Below are 22768 nucleotides of genomic sequence, written 5' to 3'. Positions count from 1 at the left end.
TCTATGAATTATTTTTCTTTAAAATGGATCTTTTAGATTTTGCCATAAGAAAATGTTCTCTTGTGAATCCTCTACTACATTATGATGTGATCACAGAGAGCAAACAAGTACCAAGATATATTCTCAAATGCTCTTCATTCTTTTCTCACAATACAACTCAATAGAGAGAAATTTCATATAAGGGATTCTGAAAAATTAGGATAAACACCCTTGATGATGGTAATAGTTTTGGAATACATTAAACACCCGTGAAATCAGTCAATGGCTTTGATATGCTGTCAAAGGAGTGTATTTATTATCAAGATTCGCAATACAAATGTTTTATAAGTCAAAAAGAACATAACGGAATATCCTATACTTGATAAATGGAAGCATGCAAATTATGGATTAACTACTACTCTACATGACTATTCCAATTCTGTTTCACTACATGGCAAGGCCAACACGCCACCTCAACTTAACAATCGAGTAACAAAACCCTGGATGATTTCATCCTTGTGAATGGTTAAGGAATTTAACTAAGAACAAATGCGAAGAAGTTGAAGTGGCGCATGCCATGATCTAACTCAAACCCAAGTAAGATAGAACAAGGAGAAGCATACCTATCTCCTCACGACTGAACAGCCAATTTCTGGAGATGCTCACAGAAAACTTGAAGACTGACATCATCAGTAAATATGATATCACTGCCAGGAACAACCTCATGGGCGGAGTTATACGTTGCTGATGGGTTCAACTTTGCCAACAGAAATCTTGCCTGCAGAGGAGACAAACACGCATTTGACGATCAGCACCATAACTGAGAAAAAGTGGATACAACTGATCGCCCATACAGTTCTGATGTGATCATTATATAGGGAATTCTCAGTTTATACAAGTCCTAGGAGGGTTAAGGCTATTTTTTTTACTTAAGCATTTTCGAATGAATTTAGAAAGAAAATTTTTGGTATATTTTTGCGCAAAGACATTGTGCAGCGATTTCTGCAATGATGGGTTTGACATATAACACGTAGAAAGTGCAGTGTAAAAGTACCTGGGAACCGTGCTGGTCACAGACAACTAATCTGGGAACTGGAAAGCGTTCTCGGATGATTGCTTGAGCATCAACTTGAGGATCTTGTAATAGCTGAGCAAATGCCTGCAAGTGTTTAAAAATGCAAGGATCAAATTTCATACACCTTTGGTAGTACCCTAGCAGAAAATATCAAAATCCCATTAATTTCCTACTGAGGCATATATGTAAGTTGAATATGGAAACATCATAAACATCGAAAATAGTTATGAAATTAGAAAGTATTAACAATTAAAGCAATAATTTTCAATGGTACCATTATGGATATCCATCTCTAAAGATGGGGGACAAAAATCATGTTTGTAAGAAGCTAAGTAGTCATCACAAGGAACACCATTATACCTGATGTTCTGGCTGATTCTGATATCCAATATTGCGCCACTGAGCAATGGTCACACCGTGAAAAATGACAATACTGAAATATGCATCAAACAATAATATGCGATCTAGAGCTATAGATGACACATCTAACAATGCAGGGGTAGGGGGCGAATTGAAAGAGTAAGAAAGCAGTGAAGGCTGGATCATCACTACGGAGTTGGTGATACTCTCACGATTCAGCAACATACGGAAATAAGCAGTCTCATCAGGGCTGTTGTTAAAAACCTGTAGCAAGAGAATCCACCCAAAAATAATAAACAAAGAGGTGTATGGCACACTGAAATAATGCTTGTGATGTCAACGAGAGAAAGTACCTGGACAAATTGTGAGCGTCGTAAATTAAACATGAATTGTGGTAGGATCGAGAAGTTTGGATGTAGTGTAAATGAAGCAGGGTCATCTTTTCGGTAATCACCAAATCGTGAACAAATGCGAATGAGAGACCTATCCAGCCATCGTGTTGCATCAAATTCTTCCTAAAGAAAATTATTAATGAATACAAAAGCTCAGTAACTTATTCATTTTAACTGTATCATCTCAAAGCATATTTCATAATTCTAGCAATAGACTAATTTTCCCTACTGGTGTGACAAAAGGAAAAAATAAGAAAGAGAACACACTAAACTGTGCAAATAAATAAGGATATATGCCAACTGCCAAGCCATGTTACCAAAAGCCAGATCTTAAAAGATTTTACCTCCATCTCCATTTTTAAGGATATATATCTTGCTAATACAACAGCTGCAGTTTCCTGGTCAAATCCTTCCACCAATTCCTTCACATTGAGTAATGTGACAGATAAGAAATCAAGTCTAATCATAGTAAGAAACCAATAAATTGAAAAAGATTTGCAAATCAAATTTAAATTAAGCTACTTCAACTATTTATATCAAATAAGGAATTCAATATTTTTAGGTTGAAGAAAAATATACAAATAACATGTCTTAGTTTTTCAATAATCCATATTTCTAGCAATGATGAAATATTATTGTCTATCGTTCCTGCCAGTATGATATGATCAATTACAAATATCTATGATTCTATAAAGGACCAGAAATTCCTTGCTTACGTATCATTGGAAAATGCATTAACATAAATACAGTAGTAAGAAGAGGCTATACAAAAGTGTGTAAACTATAAAAACGAGTTAAAGTAGATTGCCCCACACTAGCACTTCCACGTAATAACTCTACCAAAGGCGATCCTATTCCAAGAATAGCTTCAGGTACGCCCGCCACAATTTTGATTGCTCAATAACCAATTTGTTCCCAAGGTAAGGAATAACCAGTTACGCCAAAAGATGCGGTCAATACAGCCAAAACCACACCTATAACCCAAGTTAATTTGCGGGGTTTTTTAAATCCACCTGTAAGGTACACAAAATACGTGAAGAATCATCATTAGAACCATCATACTAGCCGACCATCGATGAACTAATCGGATTAACCAACCAAAGTTGGCCTCAATCATTATGTATTGAACCGATGAAAAAGCCTCTGTAACAGTCGGATGGTAGTAAAAAGTAATAGCAAAACCTGTAGCTACTTGTACGAAAAAACAAGTGTGAATGTGTGATCCCCCGTTAAGAGCATACGAACAAGGAACAATAACCTAGAAACTCATATATAAAGTGGAAAACTGGGAACTTACCTCTGTATTGGAGCCATCAACCCATTTCCTGGTAACTGTTGTAACACGTAACCTCATTTGACCATCAGGATTCTGATAGCTAAGCATCCATCAAATCGATAATTATCATAACTTGCATTTTAAAAATGGAACATATATAATAGTAACGAAGAAAACAACATACTTGGTTAGGAATTGTATATACAACTGTGGATTTGGAATTCCAGATTGATTTGATTTTTCACTCGGTGAAACATCAAAGAAAATTGTAAGACAAGTAGTTCTATCGAGACCGCACATCTTCCATGAAGTTGTATTCCCTTGTCCTACGATAGTGTCTGCAGAGAGAGCGCCCTTCTGCAGTTGTCCATTAGTCAGCTTTGCATTCACTAGACAGAAAAATTTCAACTTTTTTTCCAAAATGCATTCCATCATAAACCACTCAAGTCAAGTTCAGCATTTAAATATAATAACCTTCTCCAAGGATGTACACGGTCCAATAATTCCCTGAATTTTGATGTCCTTTGAGCAATTGATCTCTAGTGTACCACTGAGATTATAGAAAGAGCCATAAGTATTGTGTTCCTTGAAGAATTGTAAGAGTACAGAAATATATAATCACCACTGATTTCTTCCCCTAACAAAAACTATTTGGCCTATGATATCCTAATGTTCATGATAATGTTACTTTGAGTTAAAAGGTTAAAGGAACATGATTGTCTTATGGATAAAGAAAGGAGTGCTAGGAATATGCTGATTAAAAAAAATATTAGTGCACCATAAATTCTAGACAAAATAGGGGTTTTAAGCAACCTTTTGCTAGAAAGTAGAGAATCAATTGGCAATTGGCAAAATAATCAATAAATATATATGGCGCAACCGTAAAGTTGTTGTTGCGTGACCTAGAAGCCACAAGTTTGAATCTTGGAAACAACCTCTTGTAAAGTAGGGTATAGTTATATACAATACACCCTTCCCGGGGTCCTGCATTGGCGGGAGCTTTATGCATCGAGCTGTCTTTTTTTTTAATTGAAAATATATGCCTGGAAATGCTTAATCGCTAACTAACATGCTTTGTCACAGTTTCACTACAGCACAAGGACTGTGGCTGAATAAGCTCCGAGGCTCATATCAGAAAGAGTAAAACATGGAACTCATACTATAACAAATAATAAGACAGAGAAGATTCATGTTAAAAATGCGTTTGATCACTAATAGATCTATCTCGATTCCTTAGTTAATGTCTGCAACTGGACAGCAGATTTAACTACAGATACCCAAGTACAACAATTTTATCTACAAAGAGATAAGTATACTGATGTGACATATAACTATTGAAAAATATTGCAACCTACTTACTTAAAGGAAAGCCCAAGAGACTGCTCGCCATCCTCAAATATTCTCTTAAATGAATCCTTAAAAACTGGATGCCCAAAACTTTCAGCAAGGACAACTAGCCCACCTGTCCTTTCAACTACTACTTTCATCTCTGCAACCCCAACCTGCATATATTTTCATGGGCAAGAAAATCATTTCACTTTTGTCATACTTATAACAGATTCTATGAGAAAAAATCAGTTGAAGCCTACAATAAAACTTATTTATCATGTTTGGCAGGTCTTCCAAAGTTAAAACACCATAAATTATGTAGCAATTTGAGGTGCTACAAATAAACATCTTGCTTTCTAAAATCAAGTGGTTATGGTCTTACAAGCTAGGGTAATGTCTTAACAATACAAATCATAAAAACTGGAATATGACAATTATATGTGGTTCCTTATTTCGTCTTGGTACAATGTGGATATATGGCCACCATGCAAATTCTACAAACAAATATGCAGCCATATAAGTAGCATTTTTATTTAAAAACTTCAAATATACATGTGGAGCATTTATTTGAAGGTTGATGACAATCAACATGCATATTGCAAAGATAAGATATGTTTTAAAGCATTATACAGAAGATAACAAAGTGTCAAGACAAGTGATAATTAAGACATTTGAAGAAAGTAACCAGTGCAACCAGTCCAACATAGACAACAAATAGCTATATAAAAATTTTAAAATTTTCAATCCTATGTTCATCAAATATAAAACAGTATGATCGCAACAATTGCTGCATGCAACTTCCAAAGAAGTTTGCTAAAATGGAAAGATGGCTATGAGATTGAACAAACTAAACCTGATCAAGTGCTGAAGCAAAAAGGTCCAGGACATGGCCCTGGTTAACCAGCTGCTTTGCGAGATTATCATAAAACTTGATAGCTTTGTGGAAGTGGGGAGCAGCATCTTTATCAAGGTCTTTATGTGAACGGACTGGCTCTGATTGGTCTTCTGACACGATCTGCAAGTGATATACTATAAGTTCTAGCAAACAGTGGATTGACTGGATTCCAAACCACCCATCATAATTTTTTTAAATAAATGACATCAGAAGGGACCAAAATTGCATGCTCAAACTTTAATCTAGCAAGGTGAAATCATATTTTAGCAACACAATTATCATCATGTAAAGGAGAAAACAAGAAAAAGAACTGCAAAGCATAATTTACACACTAAACTAGCAGTTTCAATATGAAACATACACTAAAAAAAGCGCCTGAACCTAATAGAACTGAGACAGAGAGATGTTTAAGCACAGAGATGCTTGGCGACACACAGCAATCATATTCGAGATAAGAGTAGTGATAGATCACAAATCAATAAACATATAAGGATTCCTATAAACACCAAGGATTCCAGTTGTAACTTGTAAGAGCATACTACACTATTGCCATCATTATCATCATCAACACCTTGAATATCCTGACTATTTAAAGTCCATCTTAACAAAATAAATCCATCACTTATGCCAAAAACTATGAAGCATATCTAATTTACACATGGTTTTTTAAAAAACAGCTTAAGTGAATGCCTAATCTTTTTGGCATACTTCCGCTTTGCGTACTAGGCAGCCCTTTTTGGGAGCCCAATTTGGTTCATTGAGGAAAACAAGCAATTTAGTGGAAGAGATGGGTCCAATAACGAATAATATTAATCCCTTAGTCTCAAGCATACATCCTAAGTTGACTGTATGATGCCAGTTATCTATTTTCTTGCAATGTGAATTGATCATACTTAATTAATATTTTAACATGATTTTTTTCCCAATTAAATGCAAAGCAAGATATATTTTGTTATTATTGTTACATGCTTAGTGATTTTTAATATGATTGTAAACTTGAGTGCCTAACCATATTTTAATTCCAAACTGGCTAGGCCCTGCCTAGGCTGCCGCCTGCCGCTGGGCTCTAGAACTGACAAGAATCACTTGTTAATACCTTGAATTTAATATTACAATATCATGAGGGCAAAAAGGGCTATCAAAGGAAGCAGGGTATATTACCATTCCAGGGCCAACAGTACACGGTCCCCCAATTAAAGCTATGATCCGAGCACCAGTACCAGCAATGCATGCTCCTAGTAAGCCAGCCGCAACAGAAAGGGCAACTCCAGTGCAACGCAGCGGCCGATTACCTGCCTCCACAGGCCAGCGATCTAATTGCAACTCATCTAGCAGCTGGAATGGAACAAATACGGGAAGGAAGAAAATTTTTAGCATAAGATTAGAAACGCTATCGCTCAAACTAATTTGGGCAAGTAGATAGTGGATCTCACAGCATTGAGAGTATATTCACAATCGGATGCTGGAAGCAAGAATCTATTGACGGATGTCGAAGGATGCAGCGCATTAGCCTGGTGTCCCTTGGGATACCCAGGAGCAACAGAGCCATGTCGAACACCAGCGAACGAAAGCCCCAACTGTTCCAAGACCTGCTCTTTCGTGATCTCCTTCGTACCACGGAACACATAGACCTTCGTCAAATCAGCAAAACCTAGTTCGTGGAGGAGGACCTGGGTGCCGAAGGTGATGAACCCGACAAGGGCATGGTCGGGCAAAAGGCCGATGGCGCGACGCATGGCGGACTTGACGAAGTCAAGCTCCTCCTCTATGAGGCATATGTCAAGAACGAAGAGGAACACGGGAGGCGGCGGCGGCGGTGCGGCGGCATCAATGTGCGGGGGAGCATACTCGATCGTGGAGCACTGGGCGTAAAGCTCCGCCGGGTAGTTGGTCTCGCTGATGCCGGCATAGTGGGAAGGGAATTGGTTGCGGGAGAAGCATATGGGGCAGATCCAGATCTTGGCGCCGAAATCGACGCGGGCGAACGGGTTAAGGACGGCGGCGCAAGGCGGCCTGCAGCGGAGCGGAAGGTAGGGGAGGACAGTGAGGGAGGAGGAGGATCGGATCGGGGAGAAGGAAGCGGCCACGGGGACGACGCACTTGCTCGCCTCCACCTTGGATCGGGGCCAGGAGTTCCAGGTCATGCGGACGCCGTCGGGTCCGTCAGGGTCGGGGACGGTGGTTGCGCCTCCCGCGAAGTCTTCCTCCATCGGAGAAGAGATGCCGGCGTCGAGAAGAGCAGAGATCGATCGCCGGCGGGGAAGAGAGATTGAGATTGGAATTGGGATGGAAAGACCGCATAAAAATGGAGTGAAACAAGTAGTAACGCGTGGAGAAGACAGGTAAAATTGGGCTGTTAATCAGTCGAATTGGGCCGGGCCATTACAATATTCAAACCCGGTGAAGGTTCCATTTCTTGCCAAGGGATATCTTCAATTTACTCCCCGAAATTTATTTCCATTTCAAATGCCTTCCATAGTTTTAAAAACTCTTTTCATTTTAACCTTCAACCATTAACACTGTCCATGGTAATTTCAGCTCTTATCAGTCATTTTGTATCAACTAAGATAGCTTTAATACAATTTTGATAAAACATATCATTCATTGAGAAAACAATTTGATAAATTAAAATTTTATTGATTTCACATTTAGACCTTTTTTTAATTTTAGAACAATATCATTTTTATATCAAGTTGTTTCAAGCCTGAAGCATTTATTTGAAGCACAAAATTAAGTCAAAGCTTCAAGGAACCACAAACACAGATGAAGCAGCGACCTTTAAAACTTGGGAGGTGTTCTTATTTGCAGTTGTTCATTATCTCCATAGAAACAGATTGGAAACTCTCAAACTCAAATTAAACAGATCTAGGATGACTTATAGTATTTCGTTGGTACGAACGGCATCTTCGTAATGACACCATCATTTGACTTCCCCCGAATGATGATCTTGACGTCGGTTCCTGGCTTGTGGAGACCAGATTTGACATACCCCATTGCGATGTTCTTCTTCAGGCAGGGACTGAACCCACCACTCATCACCTCTCCGATCTTTTCACCATCACTGCTCAAGATCTCGCTGTGACTTCGCGGGGGTGGGCCTGTTGAGAAGAAACCAACGCGTCGGACCGGTGGCCCTTCCTCGAGTTGCTTCAGGATCACGTCTGCGCCCAAGAAGCCACCTTCTTTTCTTCTTCGTTTGCCAATTGCCCATGTGAGGCCAGCCTCAACAGGTGTGGTGTGTTGCTCCATGTCGTTCCCGTATAGACATAGGCCAGCTTCAAGGCGAAGACTGTCACGGGCACCTAACCCTGTCAACTTTATTTTCCTTTCAGATCTCTCCAGAATTGCTTTGGCAAGATCCACAGCATTCTCTGATGGAACCGATATCTCAAAACCATCTTCACCTGTATAGCTGAAAATCTCAGGAAGATGAGATAAGGGAATAGTTGTGATTCAAGAAGCAGCAAGAAATGGTGGCATGACTTCTAGTTTGCCTATGGTCGCATGGGGTATTTAAGCTACAAATTTAAAGACGATTTTAAAATGATTTGAGATAGATGATTAGACATGTTGACTCAATTAGCGATGACAATATAAGGGTTTAAGCAGCAAAATATGAGAGATACTTAGGATGCCGTAGAGGGAATCCTTCGACTAGTATCCACCATCAATTTCATAGACACCATTCATACTATCTTGAAAAGCAATACGACTATAGTATAATAGATCAAGCATTTTGAACTGTACTGTAATGCTTATACGGCATTGATATTACCCAGAGAGGTCAACTGTTTTGATTTCACTTCGCCAAGGACTAAGTTGTTTGCATTCACACTCACAGGTATGGGATGATATAGGAAAAAAGATTTAACTATGTTCATTCCTCAAAATTAATAGTTTGATGCCTTGACCTAAGGATCATTTAGTTCTCTCTTAAAAAAATAGATAGTTATCTACTTGTTCAACAGTCAACACATTCGTAGGGAGCATGACAGCATATTCTCGCTATGTCCTTTTGTTGCAATTTTATTCAATCAAGGCCTTGAGTGTTGAAAAAAAAAAATTATTGTCCTGATCCATGTCACATAACTTCCTGAAATCCTTAAAAAAAAAAAAAAAAAAGAAAGAAACATGTACCCAGTTCTTGTAAGGAAACAATGGGATCTGTTGATGTCCAATGTGCAGAACTCACTGAAATAAAGTTTGCTTAGATCCACTTTTGTCAGCAACTGAAGGACTGATGCAGCAAGAGGACCCTGGATTTGTTCATGAAGAAAGGAAAGCCAATTCAGAGTTAGCCAGCAAGGAAATTGATCAAAAAACAGTAAAATAGCTGATGCACAGACTGATGAGAGTGGTTTTTATAAGGATATAGATTGCATTCGATACAAGTGTTAGGTTATATATGAATTCTTAAGCATGAAAGTAAAGGCAAAGAAATGGAATCATGCTTAAGATATGAGCAAATTGAGGCATTAAGGACGAGCTATAGCCATCAAAGACCAACTCACATAGCAACTTCTGTCCTTGAAGCGATTGATGCCTCACCATATGTCGAAAGTTAATCAAAATAATTTCTCAAGAAGAAATCTGATAACATCAAAATCTTATATCCATAAAAACAATTTAATTTTCAGAATTTTTCTTGGATTAAAATAAACAAAGCCACGTTTATAACTGTATAGTGCACTGGCCATTTGATTGTAGTAGCTCAGTCACAAACTTGATGGACAAATGAATTCAATATCAAACAGAATTATATTCTGCTAGGATAAGCATTAAACAATGATGTCCTACCTAAGCAGGTGTTTAAAATGATGTTTATCACATTCCAGTATGCACTATTTCATCAAGTAAAAGTAGAATGAAATCTTGAATCATATTAATTTGATTGTAATGAATGCTCAGAATGTATATGATCTCTATGCAATGTAGAGAATTTAAAATACCAACATTCATACAACCAATTGAGATCTCTACAATTGAATTAAAATATGCACAAAGGTGGGATTCAGATATCTAACAACCTCAAAGCTGGAAACGACATTGATGTTTCGTTCCCTAAATGTTAAGTAACAGTCTCTCCATAGCTTATTCATGATGATGAGTAAGCAAAGTACTAAAAAAAACACATCAGTTTTGATGAACTAGATGGAAACACCAGCAATAGAATCTGAAAACTATGAACTGAATTCTGTAAGGATGATGGTCTACTCTTTAATTAATTATCAAGATCGACCGCAGCAGAGATCTTTATGTAGAAATGAAATAGAGAAGAAATCAAGATCAGATTTGTGGCCTTAAGATCGACCTAGAGCAGATCTGGAATACCTGGAGGGCAAGCAGCGACCTTTCGTCGTGAATGTGCCAATCAACAACCCCTCCCTTCTTCTTGAAGGCCTCCATATGGGCGCCGATGTGCGCCAGGTCCTTGTCTCTGCACCCAGCGTTCACCACCAGGTAAATGTGGTCGTCCTGCACCTTCGTCACCACGGAGTCATCGACGGCGCCGCCGCGCTCGTTGGTGAACACGGTGAGCGACCCAGTGCCGGGGCGCATCCCGGCGACGTCAGCCACGACGAGCGTCTCAAGGAAGGGAATGGCGTCGCGGCCGCGGAGGCTGAGGCCGCACATGTGGGAGACGTCGAACAGGCTCCCAGAGGCGCGGCAGTTGAGGGTGGAGTCCATGATGGAATCCTTATACTGGAGGGGCATGCTCCACCCGGCGAAAGGCACCATCTTTCCCCCGTTCTCGACGTGGAAGTCGTAGAGCGCGGTCTTCTTGAGCTCCACCGGCTCCGCGGCGGGGGCGGCCGAAAAGGGACGGGCTTTGGGGGCGGCGCCGAGCCTCGATTGGGCGATGCGCCGGGAGAGGCATTGGCCGAGCTGCCACAGGCCGCCTCCTCGCATCTCGGACTCCGATTGAACCGGATCGAATTGGAACAGAAAAGAGAGAAGAGTGACTGAGAGAAAGGTTGGCGGAGTGATCGGAGAAGAGATCGGAGAGAGATTTATATGGAGACGAAGAGATAGAAGAGGAGATGGAGTGGGTGGAGGAGGATCCGCTGATCCATTGGCGTGGGAGGAGGCCAGGGATGGGCTTCCAGTGGCAACCCTTCGTCTATTTTCGTTCTTTCAGCTCGGTAACTTTCGATGGCATTTGTGCATGATATTAATTTTGTAATGGCAAAATTGCAAAATTAAATTTTAAAATAGTAAAAATTTTAAAAGGGTAAAAAATAATAATATAATTTAACATGGGAGTTAAAAACCAAACACAAATTGGACTTTTAAGTAAAACAATAAAAAAATAAAACCCCTATAATTTTAAACTTCGCTCTCGCATCACCTCCTCGTTCGTACATTTCACCTCCGCTCGCATTTGGAAGCGGCACTCCGGCGATAGCAAGTGGTTTTCCGGCTTCGAAGAGGCAGGAGCGAGGGGTTTTTTTGCTGGGACTGGAAGTCCTTTTCCACCGGTGACAGCGGCAAGGGCCCTCTGATCGGCCCCTCCATCTCCTTCGAGGTTTAGCTCCAAGAAACTGGTTTTCCGGCAACAAAATCAAAGGAGTCTCCGAGGGTTCAGCCTGTTGTCTGAGTCTGAGAATGTCTGAAGAGTTTCTGAGGCAAAAGATGATTTCTTGAAAGAGGGTTCTCTTTGTTTCCGCCAAGAAAATTTGGGGCACGGTGGCGATGTGGAGCACGGCAAAGAAGTTTTCGGCGAGAGAGACGGCGAAATTGGAGCCTCCGTGGACGGTTCCGTGTACTCCCCAGAAGGCGACGGTGGTCGCGAGCAATTTGAGCTATTGTACACCTTCCGGCCATGGGATGCCAAATCTGCAGCCGCAGGGCTCCCCTTATGTGCTAGCCAAACACGCCCAGGCAAGCAGAATTGAAGTTTTCTAGCATTGCAACAAGAAATGTATCCTTTCTAAAAACATTATTATAAGTTGATAACTTGCTCCTCGTGGTTACTGAATCGTTTTTATTCGCTCTTATGGAATTCCGTTGCCCATCTGAGTGATAAACTGTTTGATTTCGTTATGTTTCTTAAGAATAATCTATCTGTAAGATTCAATCTACATAATTTCCTTTTCATTATGTGTGATACCCCAATTTTGTCCTACATAGCAAACTGTTGGCTAAGAAAGATAATTTATGATCTTAGATGGGTGAATACTTAAGAAGGAACAAAGTCAGGTTCCACTTCTCTTAATTTACTCGTATACATCATTACCATCATCCAGGAGTATTTGTCCCAAATATTTGGCCAGGTTACATGAATCTTGTCGCCTAGTGAACTCTACAAAGGTTTATATCATTGGTCATAGTTTACTCATGGTATGGGAGTAATTTAACCTTTGACGTCATTGTGTGAGTTGGTATTGTTTCTGTTGTAGTAATCAGATAGTTAATTTTCTTTATCTTTTTCCTATGGGAATTACAAATTCATTTTTGCCCACTTTTAAGACAACAAGAACTTTCACAGGGCAATCATTTTCTAGTTCTCTTTATATAATTTCTATATCTCTGACTAACTATCAAACAATTTTTCAATGCAATCTATTATAGGAATTGTGTTATTTGGTTGCTTTAGCAAATTACGTTTGAAATTAGAATTTATACCATTGTACAATTCTAACTCGTAAGCTTAGTTCTCCTTATGTAGCTTGTGTGCTAAGTGTTATGATGACAGTAATCATATTTCTTCCTCACAACTATTTTTGGAATAGAGAAAAGATCTCTAATTGTTATTTGATAATCTCAAGAGATTGTCTAATTATCTAAACTTTTTGTATCCATAGCTGCTGTTATGACCCTCTTGATATTCTTATAGGTTTTCTAGACCAGAATATTTCTTGTTGAGTGGTATTTTGTCAGTATTTGCATGGATGGTATGTGAATGTTCTGTGTGATTTGTTTATATTATTTTGAACTTGATATCATAAAAGGAGCAACACCGATAAGCATACCAGCATGTGTTGCATAGCCATTACTCGTTCAACTAAGCAACCATCATTGTTCGGTGACAAAAGCAAAGACATGCAAGTTTGATAGTTGAATGATCTTAAACCTGATAACAATTTGCATTTCCTGGTAAAAACATAGAGATTCACAACTACAATAGCTTAATATTCCAATTTTTGACAATTTTCATATATTAACAGACACCGGAATACATTTCGAAGCCATGTGAGCTATTATGCTACTAGCATATGGGACCTATTGTAGAAAAGCTTTGTTGGTCTCATCTAAGATGACACTACCAACTCCGCTTAGAATCGATATGACTACTATAGACGGTCCAATACTAAACAAATGAAGATCTCCTCTAGACGGGAGAAGATCTTCTTTTAAAAGTAGTTTAGTTCCATCTGCCAAAGCTTGAAGAATTCCCAAGGGGCCAACATATTAAGGCCCAATACGTTATTCTAGTGCTGCAAATATTTCTCTTTCCAACGACACAATTACTAGTACCCCTATTGTAATTCTCAATGTAAGGATTAAAATGGGCTTTCAGGAGAGTTTACCTTTTGTCAAACCGGTCCTTCAAACGTTTGGACTTTTGCTCAACATCAGATAATTCAGGGCTTTCACCTAGTATCCTTGACCCTCGGATTTCCCGCTTGGTGTCCACGACCTTAGGACTTTCACCTAGTGTCCTCGACCCTAGGATTTCGCCCGACATCCTCGACCTGCCGAGACTTTGCCCAGTCCCACAAACTAGGACTTCTAGTCACAACTAGGACTTCTCACTTTCCTAGTGTCTACTAGGACTTCTTTGCTTAGCCTCAACTAAGGCTTTCACTTTGTCTAAAATCACTTAAGACTTTCCTCCACACTCAGTTAGACTTATTAGATCACAACTTAACTTTGAACCTTACCAAATATCAAAACACAAGTTTGATTAGCTAGTGCTTATGCTATAAAAATAGGAAATTATTTGACTAGCTCCGTTAATTTATTCAGGCATCATTCACAACTTTGTGGATTGAAGTATTGCATGAAATGGGCCTTTTGTGCACTTAATTCTTTCATGAGCATGGACCAAATTGAGGAAATCAGTCATTACTAACCCACTTTTGGCAACACTTCAGTATGGCAACTTCAAATTGAGAAGGCAATGAAACTAAATATTCTTTTTTGTAAATCTATAGTTCTTGCTACTGTTCTGGCTCTTGAAGATATATATTGTTCATTCTTACATCCTCATCAGTTAATACCTTCCTTCATAATTAGTGGTTAACTTGGACTCACAATTTTTCTGGATGAATGGCAGATTATTGACAAAGATCCACAAAAGTCAATTCCATTATTTTGGGCTGCTATAAACAGTGGTGACCGAGTTGACAGTGCACTGAAGGACATGGCCTTTTCAATGAAACAGATGAATCGAGCTGAAGAAGCCATAGAGGCTATTAAATCTTTTCGCCACCTATGCTCTCCCCTATCACAAGAATCCATCGACAATGTCCTTCTTGAACTCTACAAGGTAAGTTCAACATTTTAGAGAACCACAAGGTAAATTAATGCCTACTGTACTATAAGAAAATAAATGCTAATCGTTATGAATGCTAGTTTTCATCTTGGTAATTAGTATCACAGATTATCTGCTCATGATCTATACTACCAGTGGATCAACAAACTATTTCCCATTTTATTGGAGGACCAATAATATTCTCAACTATATCTCACATTATAGAATTTATATTGGTATCAATTTCTGTAGTAAATTTCATACAAAGAATAATTTGTGTAATCTGGTGGTAATCTCCTGTTCTTCATGTGCATTACTAGAAATGTGGGAGAATAAATGACCAAATTGAGATGCTAAACTTCAAGTTAAAGATGCTTGATGAGGGGCTAGCCTTTGGTGGGAGGAAAACAAAGTTAACAAGATACAAAGGCAAAAGGTTTTATGTCTCCCTTGACCATGAAAAATGCAGGTAGCTAGGTTTCTGGTCATTTTATCTCTATAATAAATGTATTGGCAAATGTTATTATCTCTAGTTTGGACACACTGAACTCTGAATATCAAATTTCATTTGATCAAGAACATGTTTTCGCAGGCTTCTAGGAAACCTTGCCTGGCTTCACATGCAATCTGAGAATTATGGAGAAGCCGAACAACTTTACAGGTGAGGTTCTGTGAATCACTTTTGCTACCATTTCCTAACATTTACCTTAATAATTTACTTTAGTGGTGATCAAGTGAATGTTTTATTTTAACAAAATAAAAAGTAAATAATTTGTGCATCTATGCTATTGGCTTACTGATTAATGATTGAGTAAACAGGAAATTGATTTATGTTTAATCACTCACCTAGCTTCTTGTTTAAACAATTCAAAGGTTGTTCCATATTTGCAATAAAGTGCAAAGATAAGGATGAAACCATTTTTTATGCTAGCGGTGGGCTCAAGTAAAGAAGTTCTAGTGATGAGTTTTGGGTTTTATTATGATAACACGCATGTGGTGTTACTGGCACAGTTGGTACTTGCATGTGGTGTTGTTGCAATAGGTAATGGGGTCATGTATAACCTAGTTATATAACCAAATGTTGTGAATAACCTATCTTAATATTTTACTGTATTACCCTTGGTTTCAAAACTAATTATTATTATTATTATTATTTTAACTCTACGTTTTCCCTTTTTTTAGTTTTTTTTACTTTTCCTTTTTTTTTACATTTTTTTTTATTTTTTTTATTTTTTTAATTATTTTTTACGTTTTAAAATTTTTTATTTTTTATTTTTAATTTTTAATTTTTAAATTTTTTTTATATATTTTTTAAAAAAATTTTACATTTTTTCTATTTTTTTATGTTTTTCCATTTTTTAAAATTTTTTCCTATTTTTATGTTTTTTTTTTAATTTTTACATTTTTTATATATTTTTTTAATGTTTTTATTTTATCGAAGGGTATTTTTGGTAATAAAAAAAATCGTTAACCCTGGAATCAAGAAAAACCTCGGTTTTCCGAGATTCCGGGTTGCATGCTCCTTTTGTTTACGTGTCGAACATAGAACATTAGTCAGGAATCATCGATTACTTAAACCAACAGAGTTTTTGTTGATAACCTTGGATGGATAACCAAGGTTATCAAGGATAACCCCCAACCAAACGCACCCCTAAAAGTTTATCTTTTTGCCATTCATTTAACTTGCAGTAAACTACCAGTTTCCAGCATATATAATCTAACACTAACAAGATGTAGAGTAGATAGTTCTTGTACAAAGCAATTAGCTCAATTCCTGAAACTCCTAACATAAGTGCCATATAATACAATTGAAGTCCCCTCGGATGGGTCTAGTGGCTAGCACATGAGGTGTTGCCACCAATGAGGTCTGGAGTTCGAATCTCGGCAAAACCGAGATAAATGTCTCCCTTATGTGCTAGTCACTATTCCAAAGGCTAGTAGCCGCCCGTAATTTACCTCCTCCGTGTTGGCCTGGGACGGGTTGGCGGGGGCACTGGGGGCGAGCATATTCACCTTTTTTTTTTTTTTTGCCACCAATATAATACAATTGAAAATATCACTGTAGAAAAAGTTAAGTGTGATATTCATTGCTATCTTTCTCCTTAACTACTTTTGTAGCTTGCTCCATAGTCTAGATGATGGTTATATATTTTGTATAATTTTTGTGCGTTAGGTTACTCTTTAAAAAGTTTAACAAGCAACTCACAGTTCATGATTGCTGAGTCAAAGAAGGATATTTGACTTAATTATTTCTGAAATATAATGACTGAGCTACTCAAAGCTACTGTCCTGTCTTGACACAGATTTATCACTTAAAAGGTTCTTGACTATTCAGTTTGCAGGTGGAAAGGGGAAAGTTGCATAAGAAACTGAAGATTAAGCCACTAAAATTTTCCTTTTGTGTATGGTTGCAGGAAAGCATTGGCAATCGAGGAGGATAACAAGAAGCAGTGTAATTTAGCCATCTGCTTGATGAAGAACGGAAGACTTGTGGAGGCTAAGTCAATCCTACAATCTGTTAGAAGTGCACTAGTAGAAGCTTTTGATGAGCTCTCCCTTAAATCTTTGAAAAGGGCTGTTAAAGTGCTCATGGAACTTGAACCTCAAGGTGATCCTTTTGGCAACGAGGAAGATTTTCTAAAAGAGGATATTTTACAAGGTGGGAATGACCAACTCTTCAATATTCAATATTGGTGGGAGAAAAAACCTAAAATGACAGAGATTGTGCCGGAGAAGTTTGCATTTACTAGCAATCTTGATCAGAATGAGTTTGATGGTATTAGCTCTAGCTGTTATTTAGATTTGGCCAGTAAGAACAAAAGCCAAAGGTCTGTCTTAGTTAAAGAAAGACAGAGTTACCATGAAATTGACACAGAATCAGCTTTAGAAAACGATTCAGTCTTGATCAGGGGATCAGGTCAAACACCAGATTCTTCAAATTTAACTAGACAAAGAGCAGCGATACAAGAGCATGTTTACCTGAAATCTAGAGAAAAAGATCATGTCTTGAAACCCAAGAGCTTGAACAGAATATGGTCGACTGCGACGGTAAAATCACAACAAAAAAGTGATGGGAGCTTGCCAAGTAGCAGAAATCAGAATTGGAACACAGAACCTAATGCCTTTATTAATGATGAGAGACTAACTAACATCTTTGAGACTCCCATAAGAATTTCGAAGGATGGTCATTCCCCAGCTTTAAGTAGAGCAGGTACAAAGAAACACGATTCTTTTCTGACTGGTGTACGGGCGTGGCACGACTTGATAGAGGAGTTAAGAAGTTTCAACATCAGCATAGATACCGCAGCTTCAAATTCCACTACATCTGAAGTTAATCTCAAGACTCAACTGATCAGGAAGACTGAGAGGAAACTTTGGGCTGACATGGTTGAGGAGGAAGAAGAACTTGCAAATCAGAAACTAAGCATGCATGTGGAAGCTACTAACAAATGCATAGTTGAATCTGAAATTTGTCTCAGGACTCAGCTGGTCCAAAAGAGTCGAAAGAGAAACTGGAATGGCAGGGTAGATGTAGAAGAATCATCAAACTTTGATAGCAGAGGGAGAAGCTGGATTGATATGCCAGAGGATGATAGATCCATATCTGATGCAAAATTAGCTAATGGTTCACCGATGCAACCCAGTTCACCAGTCCGTCGAGCGCTCTTGTTAGGCTTTGAAGACTCTGATGTAACAACAATTGATTGAATTGCAAGCCAAAGGCTGTTAGGCTTTGAAGATATGTAGAAAATCACTTTGTAAGTTGGAAATCAGATAAATTGTAAATGAAATTTGTCTACTGTGAGAGAACAACTGATTGCTTTTGTTCTTTCATTTTATTTTTTCAACTTGTATAGAGGAAAGATGATCTAATTCTCACTATTACTGAAAGGATTGTAAATCCTTTTCTCTTTGAAAAGTGCGTTAGACAAGAAATTACATGGCTCGAAAGGACGCAGCGAAAGAGAGGCACGGGACAGACGTTTGTGCCGTTACCAAAACTATGCCAGAGTTAGTTGTTTGTTTCAGGGAAAGTTTATCTGACGTCCGGAATGTTTTTCTCTTTTTAAAACTGACCCCTAAATCTTTAAAATCATTTAAAAATCAGGATGTTCAAAAATAATTTTTTTAAAAAAATTTTGTTAGCTAAAGACAAAGGACGGATAAATAAATGAAACCTCGATCGACTCAAACACTTCGCCCACGTCTCTTTCTCCCTCTGCGGCCCGTTTTTCTGCTTCGTGATGGCTTCCGCTCTGCTAAACAGCGTCACCCTCTCACCGCCGCCGACGCCAACGGAGGCGTTCGCCTGGCTCGGTCCCAGGATCTCCTTCAGCGACGATGCCACCGATCCTTCTGCCGAGGTGGCCCCTCCTGATGAAGGCCATCCCGACGCCTCCCCCGAGGACTTCGAGTTCCGCCTCCACGACGATCACGTCTCCATGCTCGCCGCTGATGAGCTCTTCTCCGAGGGAAAGCTGGTTCCGCTTCAGATGGCGACTCCGAAAATGGGGGAGGTGAAGGAGGAGGCGGAGCCAATCTCAGCCACGGAGATCGGCCTGCCGGATCCCCCTAGGAAGGCGGAGATCGCCGCCGGTGCCGATCCGTACGCGTGCTCCCCCCGCGCGCCACGGTGCGCCTCTCGCTGGCGCGAGTTTCTCGGCTTCAAGAGAGCGCGGGCTGCGAAGTCTACCGGCGTGCAAGCGGTGCTCGGTGCACCGGTCGCCGAAGCGGCGAGGGCATCTGTCGGTTCGAGAAGCGCTATCCCTAGGTCGGCACTCAAGCATCTTCTACTCCACCGGCAATCCAAGACTGACTCCCTCGACGCGTCGCTGAGCCTCCCCCTCCTCCGCGACTCGGATCACGACTCGGCGCCGGTTGCCTCCCGTCTATCCCACTCTTCCTCCTCCTCCTCCTCTTCCTCCTCGGGCCCCGACCATGAGGACCTCGTCAGGCTCTCCATCGATACAGACAAGCCACGCCCCATCCCTCCCCGAGTCCGCCTTATACGGCCGCACTCCGCCATGCCGGCGTCTACGAGAGACGGGTTAAACCCTAGTCGGCGGGCTGCCGAACTGACAACGCAATCACCGCGAGGAGTGTCGGTGGAAAGCCCGCGGATGAGCTCGTCGGGCAAGATCGTGTTCCGAGGCCTGGAGCGAAGCTCGAGCAGTCCGGGGAGCTTCACCGGTGGCCCGAGGCCGCGACAGAGGGGCGTCGAGAGGTCTTACTCCGCCAACGTCAGGATAGCGCCCGTACTAAACGTTCTACCCGTGGGCTCTCTCCGCGGCTCCGGCAAGACCGTCTCCGTCTTCGGCCTCGCCCACTTCTTCTCATCGCAGCAGAAGAAGAATCGCGACGGCCACGCATCGAACCGGACGGAATTTGCCCGGTCTGCCCGGCGCCACCGGCGTCAGGATCGCCATGCCTCCCCAAAAATAAACTAGAACATAATAGAAAACAAAATAAATAAATTCAAATGTCTTTTTGTTCCTAAATCCTTGTGCTTCAAGAATTCCTGATCTAGTCATGTTGCTCTTTGATATTCGAATCTTACCCCTTGTTTTTTCTCCGGCGAGCGGCGTACATTAGCGAGCTGCCGCTCATACGGCTTGTGTTTTTTGCGCCGGGCGCGTGTTAGCCGCGTCAACTGCCCTAGAGCTGTTAACATACGCCTCCTCCTTCCTTCCCTCTATCCGGAATCCGGATCAGATGCTCAGGTTAGCATGTGGTCCTCCATGACCGTACTGTTGTATAATATCCGTGTGGCTAGCCTTTACCTACATCGCCTCCGTATTTATTCATCGCATTTTAAACCACCTTCTGCATCTAATTCGTATCTTCTTTTCCAAAATTCAATTTTTCGCAGGAAAATAGGCCGTTTCAGAGACTGACATACAGCGGCAGCAGCACTCGCACTCTCGCTCGGCTCGGCGGCCGGCGACGTCACGATGCGATCGGAAGGCTTCCGCTGGTCCAGCAGGCAAAGATACCCATCTCTGCGATGTATGGCATGTTCTTTATTACCCCCTTCCATCTCTCTCTCTTTACTCTTTATGTTTATAAAAAAAAAACAATTTTGCTGCTTGTTTTGGCAGCTAGTGAGTCAAAGAACAATTATTAAGGCGAAAAAACAGCCAATTCCTTAGCTGTTGTTCCAAGAGTGCGAGCTAGAAGTAGTAGAAAATTAACCATGTGATCGTTGGTTGTACTTGGTTGATCTATCTTAATACAATAGATTGATGCTTTGTGAGTCCTGTGCCCTCTCTCGGCTCCGCTGGGTCCCCTGGAATCACAAGAATAGATTGCAATGGTGGTAAGATCCGCTCTGCTCTACTAATTAGCAATTTTAAAGTAAACTCATACTCCCTCGCTCAAGGTCTTGTTAATATATATATATGTGTCAGAGATCAAGATGAGCATGGCTGCTTGTGACGCTGGCCTACTCCAGTTGGTGATTGCTGTTGCGGAACAGGAAGGAACAAAGCTCGTCTGGATGGAACAAAGTCGAGGCATGTGAGCTGTGGGACTGGGAACCGCTCAGACATCACGAGGCCATTTACTGGGCCATGCAGATGAAATGGCTGGCTATAGAAACAGTTGTAAGAGTTTAGTTGTAAGAATAAGGAGAAAATATAATGATATTTGATATTAATGGAGAAAATTTTAATTTTAAGTCAAGGGTATTTTTAGAATAAGGGAATATTTTGATTGATGAAAATAGGGTAATGACTCATTGAAGGGTGGTACATGGGAATGAGTTATTACCCAATTTCAAGAATTCATTCCCTTATTTGTATTCCTATTCCTATAATCCAAACATTAACAATGGGAATCAATGATTCTCATTCTCATTCCCCACTTCTATTACCCTAAACCAAACGCCTCCTTAGTTTTATTAAATGGTTTTTTTTGGGGGGGGCGGGGAATTTAAATGTAGATTCACGAAGCAATTTAACTTGTATACTTAATTAATTTATATCCTTACTCGTAGCTTCCATGGAAGTCATAATTATTTGATTAATTGTTAGGAGAACTAGTGTTTGTTAAATTAATCAATGTTGGCATTCTTGAAAAGTGAATTAAGATTTGGTTTAAAATTGTACAAACTACAAAATGTAAAATGATGTATGTATATGTATCTCTACATGTGGATTAATATCGTGATTAATTCTTAAACTATTATGCATATCTACTTCACTTTTGGGCACAAAATGTTGACTTGAAAGTTAATCTTCTTGTTAATCATAACTCGGCAAGTGGTAATCATAATGTATGTAGTTTGGCTGACCCCATATCAAGAAAATATGAAAAAAAATTAGTTGAAACATCATAATCGTGCTAAACCCTAAACCTACGAAGGGATGAGGAGAAGATGTTGTCAATTGGTATATAGGGAAGGTAATAAAGGGGAGGAGGGGGTGTTGGATGCTTTTGTGTCATAACATGATTGAGATCAAATCTTACGGGAATCGATTCAAGTGTATGTAGCTCATGGCATGGGTGTTGGAAAAGGCGAATAAAAATGGATGAAATTGAATCCAATCTAAATAGAGCATTCAAAGTTCATAACAACAAGACTCATGTATATTGTATCACAATTTAAAAATATTGCGAATATGATTAGATGTTGTGTTGAGCCAACACCCAATAGATAACAAGTCAACTAGGTATTGATCAATGAATCTGGTTCGATTCGATGCACAGCCTTCCATTGTTAAGCCATTTTCTGCAGTCCTGAGGTTTGGAGCTCACCTGAAAAATGAAGAAGAGAGGGTGAGCACCTCACAGAATAAGGCAGTTTTAAGATTGTCAGCATATAAACAAAGATGCCGAGTCACAAGTTCTTCAAAATTCCCTCCAAAATTTTCAAATACTTGCCATTTCACCCTCCATCATTTACACATCTACTATATTTGACAGAATAATGACAAAGCAATGATAAAAGTCTGATAACTCCAGAAAACATCTTGACAAATTTGAA

At 39.8% G+C, this 22768-nt stretch overlaps 4 protein-coding genes across 5 annotated transcripts; 2 read left to right on the top strand and 2 right to left on the bottom strand.

The window, feature by feature from the left end:
- Positions 1-118: 118 nt before the first annotated feature.
- LOC121997425 (protein transport protein SEC23-like) lies at positions 119-7620 on the bottom strand. 2 transcript variants are annotated; one of them, XM_042551823.1, is made up of 13 exons: positions 6740-7620; positions 6468-6641; positions 5265-5426; positions 4442-4584; positions 3557-3632; positions 3267-3439; positions 3104-3182; positions 2151-2228; positions 1768-1929; positions 1415-1678; positions 1034-1138; positions 603-757; positions 119-275 (listed from the first exon to the last, which is right to left on the bottom strand). In XM_042551823.1, exons 1-12 carry the CDS (start codon positions 7514-7516, stop codon positions 611-613), a joined length of 2340 nt encoding a protein of 779 aa, XP_042407757.1. In that variant the 5' UTR covers positions 7517-7620; the 3' UTR covers positions 119-275; positions 603-610. The 2 variants fall into 2 exon arrangements, with proteins under 2 accessions (XP_042407757.1, XP_042407756.1); XM_042551822.1 differs by lacking the exon at positions 119-275 and having other exon boundaries at positions 287-757.
- Positions 7621-8073: 453 nt separating this feature from the next.
- LOC121997424 (aminomethyltransferase, mitochondrial-like) lies at positions 8074-11440 on the bottom strand. Its single transcript, XM_042551821.1, has 3 exons — positions 10638-11440; positions 9444-9562; positions 8074-8718 (listed from the first exon to the last, which is right to left on the bottom strand). Exons 1-3 carry the CDS (start codon positions 11214-11216, stop codon positions 8172-8174), a joined length of 1245 nt encoding a protein of 414 aa, XP_042407755.1. The 5' UTR covers positions 11217-11440; the 3' UTR covers positions 8074-8171.
- A 188-nt stretch (positions 11441-11628) lies between these two features.
- Positions 11629-18658, top strand: LOC121997423. The gene is made up of 5 exons (XM_042551820.1): positions 11629-12188; positions 14587-14799; positions 15105-15253; positions 15377-15445; positions 17199-18658. The coding sequence occupies exons 1-5, from the start codon at positions 12000-12002 to the stop codon at positions 18490-18492; spliced, it is 1914 nt and encodes a 637-aa protein (XP_042407754.1). The 5' UTR covers positions 11629-11999; the 3' UTR covers positions 18493-18658.
- Positions 18659-18936: 278 nt separating this feature from the next.
- Positions 18937-21460, top strand: LOC121997422. Its single transcript, XM_042551819.1, has 4 exons — positions 18937-20504; positions 20654-20790; positions 20883-21100; positions 21192-21460. Exon 1 carries the CDS (start codon positions 19029-19031, stop codon positions 20229-20231), a length of 1203 nt encoding a protein of 400 aa, XP_042407753.1. The 5' UTR covers positions 18937-19028; the 3' UTR covers positions 20232-20504; positions 20654-20790; positions 20883-21100; positions 21192-21460.
- The last annotated feature ends 1308 nt before the right edge of the window (positions 21461-22768 follow it).

This window comes from Zingiber officinale, chromosome 6A, assembly GCF_018446385.1.
Source record: "Zingiber officinale cultivar Zhangliang chromosome 6A, Zo_v1.1, whole genome shotgun sequence".
Classification (NCBI taxonomy): domain Eukaryota; kingdom Viridiplantae; phylum Streptophyta; class Magnoliopsida; order Zingiberales; family Zingiberaceae; genus Zingiber; species Zingiber officinale.
Note: the sequence above shows the minus strand (reverse complement) of the source record. Positions and strands in the feature narration are given on the sequence as shown.

Bases quoted from the DNA above. Each gene is read 5' to 3' on its own strand.
- LOC121997425 (XM_042551823.1), bottom strand. From the start codon at position 7,516: ATGGAGGAAGACTTCGCGGGAGGCGCAACCACCGTCCCCGACCCTGAC. The intron at 3,183-3,266 runs GTATGTTGTTTT...ATGGATGCTTAG, and splicing joins TATATACAATTCCTAACCAA to CTATCAGAATCCTGATGGTC. The intron at 1,930-2,150 runs GTAAAATCTTTT...AATTTTCTTTAG, and splicing joins CCTTAAAAATGGAGATGGAG to GAAGAATTTGATGCAACACG.
- LOC121997424 (XM_042551821.1), bottom strand. From the start codon at position 11,216: ATGCGAGGAGGCGGCCTGTGGCAGCTCGGCCAATGCCTCTCCCGGCGC. The intron at 9,563-10,637 runs GTATTCCAGATC...GAACAAATCCAG, and splicing joins GGTCGCTGCTTGCCCTCCAG to GGTCCTCTTGCTGCATCAGT. The intron at 8,719-9,443 runs GTACATGTTTCT...TGAGATTTTCAG, and splicing joins TGTTTCCTTACAAGAACTGG to CTATACAGGTGAAGATGGTT.
- LOC121997423 (XM_042551820.1), top strand. From the start codon at position 12,000: ATGTGGAGCACGGCAAAGAAGTTTTCGGCGAGAGAGACGGCGAAATTG. The intron at 14,800-15,104 runs GTAAGTTCAACA...GTGCATTACTAG, and splicing joins TCCTTCTTGAACTCTACAAG to AAATGTGGGAGAATAAATGA. The intron at 15,446-17,198 runs GTGAGGTTCTGT...GTATGGTTGCAG, and splicing joins GAAGCCGAACAACTTTACAG to GAAAGCATTGGCAATCGAGG.
- LOC121997422 (XM_042551819.1), top strand. From the start codon at position 19,029: ATGGCTTCCGCTCTGCTAAACAGCGTCACCCTCTCACCGCCGCCGACG.